The sequence below is a fragment of the Cryptotermes secundus genome, unplaced genomic scaffold, assembly GCF_002891405.2.
Source record: "Cryptotermes secundus unplaced genomic scaffold, Csec_1.0 scaffold24, whole genome shotgun sequence".
NCBI lineage: Eukaryota > Metazoa > Arthropoda > Insecta > Blattodea > Kalotermitidae > Cryptotermes > Cryptotermes secundus.
In genome coordinates this window covers 198438-216726 of record NW_019718270.1, presented here as the reverse complement: position 1 = coordinate 216726, position 18289 = coordinate 198438, and the positions used below count along the sequence as shown (strand labels likewise).

General features: G+C 41.7%; 1 protein-coding gene across 2 annotated transcripts in view; it reads left to right on the top strand.

Annotated features, from left to right (window-relative positions):
- Window positions 1-9089: 9089 nt before the first annotated feature.
- LOC111866099 (sister chromatid cohesion protein PDS5 homolog B) overlaps window positions 9090-18289 on the top strand; it is a 92141-nt gene continuing 82941 nt past the window's right edge. For both annotated transcript variants that reach the window (XM_023854814.2, XM_023854728.2), the window contains exons 1-4: window positions 9090-9310; window positions 9519-9639; window positions 12216-12416; window positions 16298-16482. In XM_023854814.2, the coding sequence (XP_023710582.1) occupies window positions 9556-9639; window positions 12216-12416; window positions 16298-16482 (470 nt within the window). In that variant the 5' untranslated portion in view covers window positions 9090-9310; window positions 9519-9555. The remainder of the gene's footprint in view (window positions 9311-9518; window positions 9640-12215; window positions 12417-16297; window positions 16483-18289) is intronic.

The following is an 18289-nucleotide window of genomic DNA, read 5'->3' as shown; positions in this document are numbered from 1 at the left end:
GGATGAGAGGATAGCAGGACGTTGGGAACGCACAAGTCAGCTAAAGCCAAGTAAGGAGAGTACGGCTGATAATCTATGACAAATGTCTTTTCCTGCTAGAAACTGCGACACTCAAAATGAAGTGTGCCAGTGCCTTCTGGTGAAGAATTGGTGAGCTACCTGTTCACAGCTATCCTCGCTTGTGCCTCAGCATCAATAAGAATGATAGTGCTCCCTTGGGGTACAAATTCAAAGTGGATGATGACTCCTGATGTTGAAAAAGCAGATCAACATTGTTTTGATCTTGGACTTCAACATCCATGAGTTCTTTGGGCTAGGGATTTACCATAAACTGTTTTCAACATCTCTAATGTTTCACTTGGCTATTGCCGCCGTTTAATTAAAAATTCACATTCACTCTGTTTCATCATACGCTCCATTTGTACCTGTTAACAAACTTCGAAGTAACAGCATTGCCAAATAGACAGGTGCATAATTAAAAATGAGTCTTGAAAATTATTTGCCCAACCTTGCATAACATGCTTCCTGATATTTATTTTCTTCCACATGTTTATAGCAACATTATGAAATGAATTAACAAAATTATTTTTATCTGTGCATGTATATTTCATACTATGGTGTCATCTTGCATTCAGGTAAATGCATTGGTGCACTTGGTGCAGTGTGAAAATGTGAAAGGTATTACAAATTATTACACTGAAAGATTTGTGTACTAGAGAAAATTATAATCTTGATTTTCAAAATTTTTCCAAATTCTTTTCTTATGAACTGAAAATTTTATTCTTGCACATGCGTGATTTTGAGTCCTATTAGATCTTTTTATTTATAAAGGGCATTTGAAAGCATAAGAAACTGTCAGTTACTTGGAAAGGGAGGTGACTGAAGGTATTACAAGCAAAGTTCAGAAGTTGTACTCAAGTCATCTACTTTCTGAAGTTCTGTGAAGAATATAATGAAAATTACACGCAATACCAAAATTTAATTTATATCTTTCACTAACAAAATTACAATTATGCCTGCAAAAACTAAAATCAAGACTTCATCATTAACACATCAAAGTGTATGATTTTTCACAAAGTCGATAGAAAGTTCATCCAGTGTAACAATTTGTAGGTCACTGCTTTATCACTTCTGCCTTACATGTTTCGGTTTAATACAACCATCATCAGAGGCACATAGTATAATCATGAAAACACTGTCGTTGTTTAAGATGTACACAGTTATGTTTGCTGCGTGGACGCTGCTACAATATGTCGACGTGTAAAAGCACAACACTTGCTAGGATTGTTGAATGCACTATCAATTCTCACATTCCATCCGAAACTTCCCTCAAGTTAAAAACGTCAATGTTAAAATATTTAAAAATTTAAAACATTTGATGTAAAATGTTAAGCTCCTCCTTGTTGATTCATCCCGAAGATGGGAGATGTCAGCTTGAGGTTGTAAGCCATACAACCATTTTGTTGCTCACTGCACCCCTCTTTTATTATCAGTTTTTCTGCAGTCTGCTTTTACCGGTTCTCACGGTCTCTTCGCTTGCGGATTTCTTATATTTTTCCTTCTACCCTGAAGATGGAGGCGATACGTTCCTCCGAAACGTCGGTTAACACCACATATACACGGTGCCAAATCCCAGAAGACTGCTTTCTTCTTAATCTGTTTTGTCTGAATAATTTTAAGTTAATTTAACTTAAGTCTGCTTGCGGACCACCTGTCCCATCATCGCGGCCCACAGGTTGATGGACACTGCATTATTTTTTTATTTCATAGTATATAATGAACGTAGTTCGGAAAATGACTGAAATAATATAACGGGGTTTCCTAAAGTATGTGGTTGTAGCGGGTCTAGCCACCCGATCAGAGGCATTTTGTAACTGAACTACATTCGGAGTCTGTTAACACTGTTAAGGGTTAATCACTTTCCCTTTACTTCGATTCTTCGGCTGCAGGTGGTAGGACTAGGGAACAGGAGTTATTCATGGGCGCCAGTAAGCAAGAGTATTATTATTACTACAATTATAAAGGCTCTACAGCCTTTTGTTGGGCCTTCGCCGCTACACACAATCGGTAGGACTCCTTGGACTGGGGATCAGCCCGTCCCATCAGTAAACAAGATATATTTACAAAATTTACTGTGTTTGGGGTGAAAGGTAAAAGCCGGTGGTAGTCAGTGGGATAGGCGTGAGATTACTTCTCAGATCATAACGAGTCTTGCTTAGACAAGTCGGTCGAACACGTTCACTTCGATTACACAACACAGTTACAAAGAACTATTAGTTTTATAATGTGTACTGACTGGATTACAGATATATGTCTCATGGCGCCACAAGTTTCACTTTAATATTATATATCAACAACGATAGCACTGGTTGCTACTTTTTTACGCTGTCAGTCCTTATAGGCTGACCTCAATTTGAGTCTTAACGATACATAATTTAGTTGCGTACCACAGAGCCATAGAGCGAAGCAGTTTCCCTTTGTATTGCATTAGAATTAGGTGAAGACTCTCGACCCTCTTGATGGACTCTGCTTGAAGCCGCCAGCTTTTTCGAACTGTTGATTTCAAACGATGTCGCCACCCTTAACTTAGCTTGATTGGTTACCTTTAAAACTTGGGTATAAGAAGAGTAATCATTTCAGTCAATATAATTTATTTGTGTAGGCATCGCACTCAACTCGTACGCTTTGCGTGGGTAGTGTATCTAAGCTATATAGCTAGATGTTGCTGCTTCCGTTTCATATAACTTCTTTGCGCCCCTGAGGACATCAGGAATGGACGTGGAGGAGACAGCCAACAAGTCGGGAGAACAGCACCCATCGGACAAGTCAGGTAGGCCGCCTCCCATTGTACTGACCTCTACTGCAAACCTGATGCAGTTGCAGAGGAAGGTCAAGGACCGAATCACGGGCAATTTTGAGTTACGCAACACCAGGAGCGGGACTAGAATTGTCACGAAGGAAATGGCGGGACTTCTCAGCCATCAAAAAATTCCTAGAGAGTAACAATCTCTCATACTTTACCTACTATCCCAAGTCTGAGAAACCCATCAAAGCTGTTATCCGTCACCTTTCACAAAATACTCTAGCTGAATATATCTCTGACGGTCTGGTGAGTCTGGGGTTTGACGTCATTATCGTCAAACAAATGACAACCAGTCGTCGGACTCCTCCAGAAGGAACAAATAACATTAACCTTCCCTTGTTCCTTGTCACACTACCTAGAACGGAGAAGTCCTAAGAACTCTTCCGATTAACCAACCTCTGCCACATTGCCATCAAGGTAGAGGCGTACAAAGCACAAAGCGGGCTCACGCAGTGGTACAACTGCCAGCAGTTCGGCCACGTTTGGGCAAACTGCACGCAACCGCCACGTTGTTTGTGGTGCGGAGGCGGCCACCTACACAAGGAGTGTCCAGAAAAGGGGAACTCTGCCTCCACTCCAGCATGTTGCAACTGCCGATTGGCGGAGGAAGACAAACCTCATCCCGCCAATTTTCGGGGTTGCAGATATGCCAAGGAGGAGCAGCAAAAGACGAAGACACAGAGAACGCCCAGAACTATCACGGGGAAGGGGTTCTCATCAAACGTCATCACTCCAGGTGTCTCCTTCGCGGCGGCACTCAGAGGCGGCGCAAAGCAACAGCAGCAGCAACATCCTCAGATAAATCCCGCTCCGGTGGCTTCTACACCCGCAGCAAGAAAGCAGATTGTACCGGCCCCTACACTGCAGAAGGAAATAGGTCAGTCAGTTCAGGCTCCTCATGTAAATAGTCCATCTCTCGACAGTACGTTGAGAGTAGTGACTGTAGTACAGCAGATTATGACAGAGGTCAGTGGTGCAGTGTCCGAGGAGGACAAAATAATGGCCATTACTAAAACTGTACTAAAACTCGTGAAACAAAATGGCTACTAGAGTTCATAGGCCCCTCAAAGTCATAGCATTCAATGCGGATAGCATTGGGAGACAGCACTATGAGCTCACTAAACAGCTGCAAGGCCTACACGTAGATACGGCCCTGTTTTTAGAGACACATCTGAAACCTCATGAAAGGTTCTTTATTCAAAATTTCCACTTTTATAGAATCGACCGCCACTCGGACAGAAACGGCGGAACTGCCGTTGCAGTAAGAAAAGGCATTCCCCATAACCATGTAGACCTACCACCCCTCGTTTCAGTAGAAGCGAGAGCGATCTGCATACCAATTGGTAACAGTGAAGTACTGCTTGCAGTTGTTTATAAATCTCCAGGCAAAGCCTGGAGTGGTGCTGACATTGCTGAGCTCTTAAGCTTTAGACGTAAGTCTATTCTGGCAGGTGATTTGAATGCTAAGCACCCATTTTGGAATAGCAGAGTTTCAAACCCCTCAGGCTTGAAACTTATGGATTTATTTGATATGAGTGATTTCGAAATCTCAGCACCACAGTGCCCCACTTATTATTCCCCTGCGGGAAATGGTGACGTGCTGGACATTGTGGTTCACAAAAATATCAGAGTGTTGGATGTCATCGTTTCTGATATTTTGGATTCAGATCACCTACCAATAGTATTCCACATACTGGATCACGTTAAGATTAGGAATCTTTCGAAACCTATTGAGAAATTTACAGATTGGGAGCGGTTTCAAAGCCTCGACTCTGAGTTAATACCACCTAAACTAGAAATTAAGTCAGGGGTAGAAGTCGATAAAGCCGCACGCGACTTTGCAGCCTCTATTGCTTCGGCATATAGGTTGTCGTCAAGTAAAGTTACACTTTCGGATATAAACAACGATCTACCTGGTCTAGATCGTTTGATAAAATATAAGCAGAGGCTGCGAAAATTGTGGCAAGAAACCAGGGATCCAGCGTGTAAAACGGCAGTCAATTGGGTCACCAAATCAATCAGACGAATGGCCCGTAAAAAGGCACTTGAACGGTGGGAAACAAAAATAAATAACGCTGAAGTCACACCTCAGGTTATATGACCCATTGCGAAATCTCTCTTAAAGAGAGACTGACCAAGGGCGCCAACTGCTGTTCATGGCTCTTCTGGCCTTAAATTTTACCCTTCTGAAAAAGCCAACGCAATTGCCGACTGTTTGGAAATTCAATTCACGCTACATGATCTGTGCGACGATAACCATGAACGGCGGTTGGAGGCTAGAGTTCAAGCTCTGCTGGAAACTGTAGACGACATACCCACTCAAAAGATCAGACCATGTGACGTACATAAATTAATAGAATCTCTTAAATTAAAAAAGGCCTGCGGAATTGACGGCATCCCAAATGAATGCCTCAGGCACCTTCCAAGGCGACCATTGGTTCATCTAACCCATTTATTCAATCACTGTCTTCGGCTTTCTCATTTTCCAACTACTTGGAAGGAAGCAAAAGTAATAACTTTACCAAAACATGGTAAAGACCCGAAATTCTCTCAAAATTTACGTCCAATCAGCCTCCTGTCCACGGCAGGAAAATTATTCGAAAAAGTCATTTTGAATTCCCTCCAAAAACCTATTGAAGAAAGAGGCCTGCTCAACGCAAGCCAGTTTGGTTTCCGTGCACGTTACAGCACGACATTGCAATGTATGAGGCTGGAGGACCACGTGACCCTTAATTTCAAAAATAAAATGTCTACGGCTGTGGTGTTCTTGGACATCGAAAAAGCCTATGATACCATGTGGCACTCAGGATTGCTGTATAAGTTACCAAACTTGGAATTCTCGAACAGGTTGACCAAACCATTGGGTCCTTTCTTTCTAAACGTAAATTCAGGGTCTCGGTTGAAGGCGAAATGTCAACGCTAAGGGAAATGCAAGCAGGGGTGCCACAAGGTTCTGTCCTTTCCCCTACTCCTTTCAACTTGTATATAAATGATGCCCCCCAAACTCGTAGTGTTCACCTGGCCCTCTTTGTTGACGACACCTGTCTGTATGCGACAGATCGCAAGGAGGGTTTTATTGTTAGAAAACTCCAGCCCGGTCTCAGCTCAATTGAGACCTGGTGTGAGCGCTGGAATATAAAAATTAATGAATATAAGACTCGGGGGGTCTACTTCTCTCGTGGCCGTCGACCGCCTGAGTCTTGTCTTACTCTAAATGGAAGAAATATTCCATTTGTAAATAGTGCAAAATTTCTAGGTGTAATCTTCGATAAGAGAGTGACATGGAGATTACACAGAGAAACGATCGAAACCAAGGCCTTCAGAACATTCATTAGAGTATATTCCCTTTCAAAAGTGAGCAATTGAGGGCTAACATTAAAATGACCCTCCACAAAGCTCTTATTAGTTCCGTAATGACTTATGCTAGTCCCGCCTGGGAGTCTGCGGCAGACACCCAATTAGTGAAATTGCAGCGCCTACAAAACAAGGTTCTCCGCACCATTGGCAATTTTCAAAGGCGCACACCGGTCCGCGATTTTCACATGGCATTCAAAATCCCGTACGTATATGACCTTATAACAAAATTATGCAGGCAACAAGCAAAAGTCATATAAAATCATGAGAATGAGAATGTTCGCAACATCGGGCAAGGCGATGCCCGCCACAGAAAGTATATGAGGCTTAAACTAGGTGGCGGTCAGGCGTACGACCGTTCAAGTGACTAGACTACCGTGGTAGCGAATAATACTAGAAATAGGGCATAATCTGCTGTACCGCGCCTGGACTAACAGAGGCGTTGTATATACTGTACACAGAAGTAAGGAATAAGTGTGTATTTGTAAATGTATGTAAATACAGACGGTGGACTTATTAATACAGACTGACTGACAAATGGCAGACCCGACCTCTCGTTAGAGAGGGCGCTCCACATAGACAAGACAGTAACTTTCAATCAAAAGAAATATCTGGTCATCAGCCCAAGCTGGGGCTCGACACCAAGACAGACAGACTGACTGACCGTCAGTTGCAACATGACTTTGACTCTGTTTCATATTAGAGGCGCTTTGTCGCTGATTACAAAGTTAAAATTCTTGGAAGTAATACATCAAGAATGAGCATATGTCGCTATTACAAACAAAAATAGGCTTATACTCAAAAGTTGCAACGTACCTTCGCAAAGGATACAGCAATCCTAGGCTTGCGTGAAGATTCAGTGAAACCAAGAGAAGAGAATAAAAATTGTAGTGAATTGAGCGAGCCTTGAAACACTGGCCAGACAATAACTCTGTGGGAAAAGAAGAGTAGTGGAGTGAGGTAAGTGAATTGAAGAGATGTGAAGAAAGGAAAAGTGAAGTGAAGTGAAATGAGCGAGCCTTTAAACACTGGCCAGGAGGTAGCTTCGTGGGAAAAGGATAGCAGTGTAGTGAAGTAAGTGAATTGAAGAAAAGCCAAGACCAATTACTTACTTACTTATGGAGCTGAGCCCGTCTTGAGGAGAAGCCAAATCTGCAGACCAATACATGTGGAAATTGCGTCAGAGTGGCTAACCGTGATGATATTCCGGATGTAGTCTCCCTGACCACGGAACTCGGTCGTGCAAGTGAACCGCGAAGCAGTTCCATTTTCCTCTTTGTCCACTTGTTACCCATGAAACGGGAAGCATTGTCTGTGACCAAGGTTTACACGCGCAATCCGTGAAAAGTGCCAAGTCCTACTGCTGGAGCTATAGGAATTTTGGCTACGTTAAGACACGCGAAAAGTAAGAGGGACTGTAGATATTCCATGGAAGACAGGTTTGATGCTATCTACGGAACGCGATGGGACATATAGAAAACTTGAGAGAAAAGACGGAAGGGCGAATATCGTGCGAGAATGGTGAGGGTGAAGAACCTTATTGACTCGATGACGCCGGAACCAGATGGGACATATGCCTATTATTATGAAGTCGACGTCCCACTAGCCGAATCTTTTCATTGCCGAATCTGCGCACCGGTTCCAAAGATATACAAACGGCACCGAGACCTCTTAAATCACGTCCGCCGATACCATCTGCATCGACTTGTTTTCAAATGCCGCGGATGCAAGGTCGTGTTCGATACCCTCAAAGGATGGTAATACCATCAGAAGTCGACCGTCTGTGCGTATGCCGCAGCACCGCCTAGCACTCCCCCGCCAACCATGCTGGATACGCAGGTGGGGGCCATTCCGGTACTTCACAGTCGAATGCCACAATCATGTTCCACACCCTCCCTGACCGTCACCCTTGATCGGATACCTGCAACTTATTTTGCGGCTCCGTCTTCTACCGATTCGTATGAACCCTCGACCACATGCACGTCCAAACATCAGCGACCTGATGAAGATCCCCTTATACCAGTAACTCACACACCGCCTCCAGTGTCCCTGACGGAACATACAGACCCAATGCCCGAGTGGAACAAGGAACCCTCTAATGACCCTAACGACGATGCTACAGTTACGCGTCTACAGATGTGTGTAGTCAGTGACTACCAGACAGACCTGAGTAAAACCCCAATGCAATAATTAAAATGATACCTTAGTGAACAAAAAAAAAAGTATATGAGTTACGCAATTAGGAATAACGCATTCACGATCCATCACTTATTGAACATAGACATTTATTGCAGTTTTTTCAGATAATGTGTAATAAATGTATGAAGAAATATTGTGTTATCTCCTTTCCGACGTAGCCCGGTCTCAGATCTTAAAAACGGTTGCAGTGAATGTGACATGGGCTGTCCAGTGAAGGAGGTTAGCTCTTTCTCAGGGATCGAACGGATATGTTTTCTTTTTCACCTGAGGGTGGAAGCAGAGCCAATTTCCAAAACGTTTTCACATTTTTAGAATATCGGACGATGGACGAAGTCCGAAAGTCCAGGAACTCTTCATGACTTTTTTTGTTATGTAGATTGAAGCATCATCTCAGCGTAAAAGCAGCTCTGAACTCTGAACGTTCTGAATATCCTAGGGGACCCGTGTGTATGTGATGATAAATGTGGTGGTAGTCAGGTACTACCACCACCACAGCTAGGATGAATAATAATAATATTACCACCTATATAAGATAAAATCTCTGATATATTCGCTGAAAATTATTTCATTTGATTGTGTTGATCATGACCAATACGTCCTCGGCGCATTAAGCACTAGGTTAGGGTTTAGTTGGTGCTCCTGATTTTCGCGTTCCGTGGCCAACCGGGAAGCAGTTTCCCGCAGTTTCAATGGTTATGATGGTGCGCGTCGTTGTTTTACATGGCTTTGTCGTTATTTTTTTTATTACGCCCGGTAGAATAGTTTGAATGTTATGTCTATTTCATGTATATTTTTGTGGTGAAAATAATATGTAATAAGCAATGAATCGTAGAGGAATTGGTGTTTGTGATTAATTTCCGGTGGCAAGAAATAAGCATATACAATCCATCACAGGTCTAGTATTGCATTTGCAATGAAATTATTTTAGCCCAGAGTGGTTTGCTAAAGTATTAAGCTCTTTTATTTAAAGTACTTTTACACATGATTTGGCCCAGTTGATAATTACATGTGCATGTATTGTAGTTTGTTGGATTTAATGTTTTAGGTAAGATCAGGAACGAATTTGCAGAAGTAATTCATAGAGTCCCGATCTGTGTTTCAGGTTTTAAATGATCGCCTAATCGTCTGCTGTCATCATCATGCCTCACGATATTGTTTACCCACAAGGTTGTCGTCCTGTAACGGATGACCTGGGGCCAGATGAACTTATACGACGACTTAAGGTTATAGCTTTTTAATATACTTTCCACTGTTAACTGTATTACTATAGGGTAGAAATAGATTACGTTTGTTAATTATAGTATAACAATTTACGCTTATATCAGACTAGTAGTATATTGACATTGATATAGGGAGGTAATTTTAAAGGCTGTCACAAAATGTTCTGTCAGTCAAGTGAAAGACATACAAGCTTCTTGTGTGGTTGAACCCACAATGCAGTTTCACAAACCCATAGGCCAAGAAAGAAAGAACTCACCCAGGTCAGAGCATTTGCTTGAAATCGTCAGTGTAATTACACACACACACATTACCTGTACTACTGTAAACTGTTTACTTTCATGTGTTGAATATCCATTTTGGAAATTGAGGACATTGGAAACATGAAACCTGAATCTTTAAATCCCACTTGTCTGTGCAAACAATGTACTGGATTTTTGAGGAGAATTTGATAACTTGTTACTGATTTCAACCAGTTTTTCATCATTGAGCACTTTGTGTTTTGAGTTGTGCCCTGTCTGGTAATGAACCTATCTGGCTAGATGTTGTTATGGTTATAGGAGTAATTATTTTACGCCATTTGGAAGTGTAACATACAGAAATTAATGCTGGAATTTGACTTGGTTCATTGTGGTCTGTCACACTAGCAGTAGTATAAAAGATTATTACAGTTGCTATGACTGAAACATGTAAAGGATGAACGATTAAAAAAAAAAAATTATCAATCACACTGGATGGTGTTAATAATCGTTTATACTAATGCTGGACTCTTCACCTTGCCTTTCATGTAGGTAATACATGGTGGGGTGCAGAAACTTCCTTTTTGTGAAGGAATGGGAGGTCGCAGGAAAGTGGGGATAGGCTTGGCGAACGCGGCGGTTGCGGAAGTTTCTGTCTGNAATAATAATAATAATAATAATAAACAATAATAATAATATTTTTCGAAAATATTTAACAGTACTCAGACGTTCAAAAATGTCTCTTGTCTTACAATTTGAATTAATATTAAAAATCGGCTCAATTATATGTGGTTACGGAGGGCGCCAGAAAAATATACCACGGGCGCTGTGTTGGACAGGGCTGCTATATGGCAATGCAGCATGTGTTCCATACTCCGAAATTAAGCCCAGAGGTTCAGTTTCCGACCGGAAATCGATTGTTTTGTGGGTAGAGAACTTGAGGACAACCGGGAGTGTGGTGAAAAAATCATCTGGATGACAACGGACCGTTACGACGCCAGAAAATGTGGAGGCAGTTCGACAGTCAATTTTGAGATCTCCAAGACACTCCGCTCGCAGACATGCAGTCGCCCTAGACATATCCAATCGTTCAATGCGCCGAATTCTTCACAAACATCTTAATTTCGATCCCTATAAGATGGTTGTGCAAGAATTGTTACCACATGATTTCCAGAACCGAATAACGGCGTGTGAAACATTATTGGAAACTTTACCCCCTGATGAACTTGTTTTCTTTAGTGATGAGGCACATTTTCACCTATCCGGATATGTCAACAAGCAGAATATGCGCTATTGGAGTGCTAACAATCCCAGAGAGCTCCGTGAGAGGCCACTTCACAGTGATAAGGTGACAGTATGATGTGTGTTGTTGAGAGTTGGAGTTATTGGCCCTTATTTTTTTGAAGAAGACAATCATGCAGTTATTGTCAATTCACAGCGGTATGTGGACATGATTAAAAACTTTTTCGAACCAGCTCTTGAAGAAATGCATCTAGGAAATGTCTGGTTCCAACAGGATGGTGCCACGGCCCACACAGCCCGAGCTTCGATGACAGTTTTGAGGGGAAAATTCCCCGAATGGCTCGTCTCGCTTCGAGGTGACATCGCGTGGGCAGCGCACTCACCTGATCTAATGCCCTGTGATTTTTTTTTATGGGGATACCTCAAGGCAGAAGTTTTTAAACATCGCCCCACGAACCTGCTTCAGCCAAAGAATGTTATCTGGCAGGAAGTAGCACAAATTCTGGTGCACATGTTGGAACGTGCACAGGGGAACTTTAGAAAACGGTTGCATCAGTGCAGTGAGAACGGTGGCCACCACCTTCATGATATTTTGTTTAAAACTACATGATTTAAAACTTTAAAGTATGTTCTTTTATTAGCTGAACATAAATTTTGTCTATCAGCAATAATTTTTCTTTTATTCACCTTCAAAAAAAGGAAGTTTCTGCGCTCCACTCTGTATGTTTGAACTCTTGTGTCATTTCAAAGCAAGAAAAATGTGACTGTTTGACTGTTTAATATATTAGTAGGGGCTTGGATTTACGGTTGGCAGGCCCATAATGCTTATCCATCCTTTATGGTAGCTGTTCAGATATTTAATGAAGCAATATTGAAGACAAATTCTAATATGTATAGGCTCTTGGCATGTCAAGTATACCATGAGTCTGTTTATTGTGCAAGTTAATGCAAGTAGTGTATGTTCCTTCCACCAGATCAGTAAAATGATTTTAGGATGCTCTGAGATAAAGTCTCTGTCATTCAGCTTAATTATATAATTGTGTCATTAATGTTCTTTTTAAGTTTGCTAGACATTAAAACATGCAATCCTGTGTTTTAAGACATTGGCTCATACTCTGCAAGCAATGGGGCAGGATGAGGGAATGTATCAACAGTACATACCATTGGCACTCCACCTTGCTGAGGATCATTTCTTGATGCATCAGAGTAAAGATGTTCAGCTACTAATTGCCTGTTGTATTGCTGATGTTCTAAGAGTTTATGCTCCAGAAGCCCCTTATAAAGATCCAGAGCAGGTTAAGGTATGTTCTGTAGTTTATTTACAGGATACTCTAAAGTGGTTTTGCAGTCATGAAGGAGCATTATGCCATTTATTGCATCATTCACTTATCACCTACACATGACAGTTGATAATATGATAGATACATACAAGGTGTGGCAATAAAGAAACCGGATTCATGCTCTAACCCTTTATTAAAAAAAAATCAGACAGTCAAAATGTTATCCCCTTCAATGTAGTCCCCTCCCCGATCCCTACACCGCTCCATGCGAATTTTCCACTGTTGGAAGCAGTGCTGCAGGTCATCTTGTGTTATGCTCTTCAAGAGTTGCGTCGCTTTTGCTTTCACTGCATCCACGGACTCGAACCTGGTCCCTTTCAGCGCAGACTTGATTTTTGGGAAGAGAAAAAAGTCGCACGGTGCTAGGTCCGGAGAATACGGTGGATGTTCCATCACTGGAATGTTGTTTTTTGCCAAATACCTCTTCACAGATAGCGCGTTGTGTGCTGGCGCGTTGTCGTGATGAAGAACCCATGAGGCATTCTTCCACATGTCTGGTCTCCTTCGTCGCACACGTTCACGGAGGTACGTCAAAACATTTTTATAATAAACCTGATTGACAGTCTGACCTTCAGGCACCCAATCAATGTAGATTACCCCCCGGATATCGAAAAAAACAATCATCATTGCTTTGAATTTGGACTTGCTCATGCGCGCTTTCTTCTTCCTAGGGGATTTGGGGCTCTTCCAATGCATGGATTGTCGCTTAGTCTCTGGATCATATTGAAGAATCCAAGTTTCGTCACACGTAATTACGTTTTGGAAGAAATCAGGATCATTTTCAATGTTTTCAAGAGTGTCAACACAGCAATTCACTCGATGTTCCTTTTGCTGGGGGGTAAGGATTTTTGGCACCACTTTAGCACACACCTTTTTCATGCCCAGATCGTCGTGCAAAATCTGTCTAACACTTTCCTTATTGATGTTCGTAAGTTCAGAAATTGCTCGAATGCTCAGTCGACGATCTCTTCGAACAATTCTAGCGACCTTCTCCACATTCTCTGGAGTTTTCGCAGTGGGAGGACGGCCCGATTTTGGATCGTTCCCGACGTTTTTCCTACCCTCCATAAACTTCTTAAACCACTCGAAAACTTGCGTGCGAGATAGACACTGATCACCATATACTTCTGTCAACAAATTGTAAGTTTCAGTGGCAGATTTTCCAAGTTTTGTGAGGAATTTGATGTTAGCACGTTGTTCTGCATTAGCACTCAGCATTATTCCGACGGAGCTCAGAAACACGATCCGCTTCTAACAATGGTCGCGGCCAGACTAACCGATGCACGTGAATGAAACTTTGTGTGACGGTAGAGGGAAGTCCAAGGGTCAATGCCCTACCCTCCTCTTCGTCAATGACATGGCCGGAAATGAGTCATAAAAGTAATCCGGGTTCTTTATTGCCACACCTTGTACTTGTGGACGCTTCTTTTACTTCACATATGAAGTGGGAATATGAGGCTGTGTGTTTTATAAAAGTTGTCAGAAGAATTAAAGCTTGTCCTAACAAGATATGAGCGCCCTTTGTGTAACAAGGGCAAGTTTTCTATATGTGGGATGTAGTTGAAGCTTGAGAGGAAGACTAACGTGGGTAGTGTATGTTCTTCCTGATCCACCAAGGTTAAGTAAGTCATGTTATGTGATTTTCTTGTGAATTGCATGATGAACAGATTTTCTATCACTTCTCATTAAGTTATATTTTATGTTGAAGTACTTCATCTCAGTGAAAAATATTAATGGTATGATCCCTCCTTAGATCTAAAAGTTCATTCTCAAAGTGGTTTAACATACTCGTACTTCTGAGCTGTGCTTGAACTTTGAATTACTTCATGGTGGATTATAAATGCTGAGAATGATTGTACTTGAGGTTGGAATGAGGTGGAATACACAGAGACTAGTCTCTGTTCATTCAGTTTTCCAGTGGTTTGTGTAATGGTGACTCATTGTTTGTTCATCACATCATTAATTCTTTTGATATTCAGTAGTGCAGATATGCACATTTGGTACTGGGAGAAATTCTTGTAAGGATTGCATCAAATTGTTTGACTCTCTCATGTGTAAGGAATGGTTGCTCTTCCATTCACATTGGGTCCATGCAGATCAGGACTGCTAGCTGAAACAACAGTCCTACAATTGAAATGTGCTCAAACTGCAGCAGATGCTGGAAGACTCCTTGTTGCTGCACGTGCATTCTTGACAACTTTGTTAAAGGTTTACATTCCTGCATTGTAGTTCTTGGAACTAGAGAAATCTTTCTGTTTGATACTTTCTTCAGTTTCACAGTTGTCATAGGATTTGGTCTGTAAATGTTTGTTTTTGGTTCATCACCACAAATAAAATTTCGACATGGTGAAGTTGGGGGAATTTTCTCACCACAAAGAGCTACTGATAAGCCTGTCCCCAGGTACCTGCAAATTGTATATAGGCAGTAGAGCATTAGCAGAGTCTTGATGGAAGGGTGCACTCCAGCATTCATCTGTTGGCTGCTTGAAAAGTAGGCAGAATATCTGTTCCATATACCTTTCAGGATTCTCTTAAAGAAAAATGATGCATTTACACATCATGCAGCAATTTTGGAATCATGTGGTGGAACCTCTTGTCATAGTCTCAAGATTGTGCAGACTCCAGTACCTGCTGTTCAGTGAATGTGTGACATATAGTAATTGAAACCAAGCCTCATAAAGAAGAAAATGAGAGGGTTGATTCCACCATCTGAAAAGATTTGAGCGATTCGTTTATGAACTCAAAAATATCTCCCATATTCTATTCATTGGACAGTTGTTGCTACAGATTGCAATGATAGCTTGTGACAGGTGAACCCACTGCATAGAGCAGTGTCACTTCCTAGGTAACACATTGTCAAGACAGTGCATGATGATGTCAGAGGTGCAGTATGTAATTATATTAAGTGATTGAAAACATTATCCATCATGATGATAGGCACATATGTTAATCTGCAAGTCTTCCATGAATGTAATTTTCAGAAAGTATTTCCATTCATTTGCTCATGATAATCCCCTGATGCTGCTCTGTCTTTATGCATAAGCATTACGTTGTCCAGGAAACCATTTTCACTTCTTGTATGTTGTAAGTTTCTGAAGAAGAATTTTAATCCGTTCAATTGAGGAAAATGTGGATTACTGCCCAAGGGTGTCTGCTTGTAGCATGAAAATCCACACCTGCATTTCCCATTCGTGACAGTTACAGTAGTCTAAGAACTGTGTAGAAATCCTTCGACATCTGCCTTACTCAATAGAACTTTCCCTGAGTGACTGTGATCTCTATGAACCCTTTCAAGTGGAATCCATTCTCATACCAACAAGGAGGTGCAATTTGCAGTGAAGAATGGGCTGCATTATCAACTATAAGTATGATTCTATGGCAGCGTCATAGCGTTGGTGAATTGTTAACAAGTTGTATATTGAGAGAGATGGCGAATATGATGAGAAATAATGTGAATTATGTGTACACAGTAGAACCATTTTATAGCAGAGTTCATAGCTTTCATTCAGATTATCTTTGTATGTTTGTGTGATTTGAATATAGTGTTTATAAGGCAGTTGATCTCTGCATTTTGTACTGTAAAGAGAATAACAGATATGTTAACAAGGAACTGCAGTAACCCTAAAAGATTGCAGTAGTTTCCCATAAGATCCTGCAAAAAGATACTATTAAAACTTGAATAAGAGGAACATTAATGAAGGAGTGTAATCAAAATAATAAGTAAACTATAAGAACGTAATATTTATAAGCAGTAAAGAATCTAAAAGTTCTTCCAATACGCTATTGCACAGTTTTTATTTATGACCAAACTAATAGCAATTAACCCCGGTTTTCCTTTGCAGACAATATTCCTCTTCTTGATCAAGCAGTTATCTGGCCTCAAAGATCCAAAAGATCCTGCTTTCAAACGGTATTTCTATCTTCTGGAGAATTTGGCTTATGTCAAGAGTTTTAACATGTGTTTTGAGCTAGAGGACTGTCAAGAGATCTTTTGTGCTCTTTTCTCCCTCATGTTTAAGATTGTCAAGTAAGTATACATTTTTTCTCTTTCATATTTAAACTTTTCATTACAGTGTCTTACTGTAAGGTGTTGTGCTGAGAATGTGCTGACTATGTAGGCTAGATACCGATGATGATGTAAAAGAAACCACAAGAGAAAGAAGTAACATTTACATATGGGTGCTAGGAGATAAAGTACCATGTAATGCCACCTCTAAAGAATACAAGAAATTGTATTTAAAAATGTTGGTGGACACTGTTATATTAAAGGTAATTAATATACCGAAAGGTATTGTCACGTGTTGGGTATATGTTATGCGACAAATAACTTCACCCTGTTTTGGATATAGTGAATTTATTGAACACTTGCTCTCACAATTGCACAATTCACAGTTACACTGCTGCTGCCATCGGCAGTATCACAATTACGTCTTCAGCTGTAGTCACTGCCATGCAATCGATACAACCCAACTTGGCGACTGCTAGATTGAAACTGACCTTGGCGACTTCACGATTCACACTGTGTCACTCCTGATCACACTCTCCTCTAAATTTTGTCTATCAGCATTTTATACCGTTCCCTGTTGTCTCGTGTTACCAGCAGTGTCCCCTTGTTACGTCACAGTGGGAAGTGCTGTTACGTCAGTGCAGGAGAAGGGGACAGAGTGTTGACTGGCAAGTTACTGTAGCGGTGGCAATTGCCCTGATGCCGTTACATCACCGCGGGGGAAGGGGGGGTGTCTTGCATAGCGTAAATACGTCACACTGCTCCCTTCCAAAGGTTGCTCATCCTGAACGGCCTAATGGTACATCCCCGTTTTTTTTTTTTTTTTTTTCTTCTCTGGTGTTTGTCTTCGGGTCGCTACCTCTGCTCCCCTTTTTTAAAAATGCTCGTCCCGAGCAATTCCATGGTCCAGCGGTCGTCGATCTGTTGTCACACATTCATTCATCACTTTCATTCATTGCACATTCATTCTCACTGGGGAGGCTGGTACTTCTACGTTACCGGCTCCTCCTTTGCTTGAAGTAATTTTTCCTGTTTTGGAGGGGTTCGACCCCTCCACAAGTTGCATTTCCTCATTTTTGGTAATCCACTGGAAATTGCTACTGCTCGCTTCACGATTTCCAGCTCTAGTGTCTTCTTGAGAGCCGCTTGCCGCCTCGGTCCTTAATTCCATTTTTGCATTCAGGTCTCGTTTGATATCCTCCCAAGCATCCGTTCTTTCGGGGTTCCTTGTACCACATTGCCATTGTTTTGTTCGTAATGCCTTTGTCCTGCACAGCATGTAATCTTCCTTATGGCTGCAGTTACTTCTTTCCGCGGTCCACAATTTCTGTGGGTCATAATTTTTGTGAAGATGTTCCTCTTGTGCCATGCCACTGTTGCATGATTGGACATCTTCCTGCAGGTGGCAGCCAACTTCATCCGGGATCCACAATCTCCTTGGATCAGTTTCTTCGGCTCTCCATGTCGCCCTGCAGCTTGCTTCTTGCCCCTATGCCTCCTCATCTGTCCATTGACCAGTTTCACTACGGCATCTTCGTCGGGGACTTTTCGTCGTTCTGCTGCTTCAGGTTTCATGTCCACTCAGGTTGGCTCTTCTTCTTCTAGATGTGTCTCCATTCCTTGGCAGGCCATTGTCTCTTTTCTGGTATTTGTTGTCTCAAACAGCACCGAGCGGATTTCTTCTCGCCAGGCTTTCATTCCCTGTCGCAGTTTTTCTTGGCCGACTCTCCATTCCTCTCGTCCAGCCCCCATTATGGCCGCCAACTCTTTATAGCTGGCCTCCATTTCTTCCTTGTCAGCTTTTCTGTTGGCGTCCATTTTCACCACT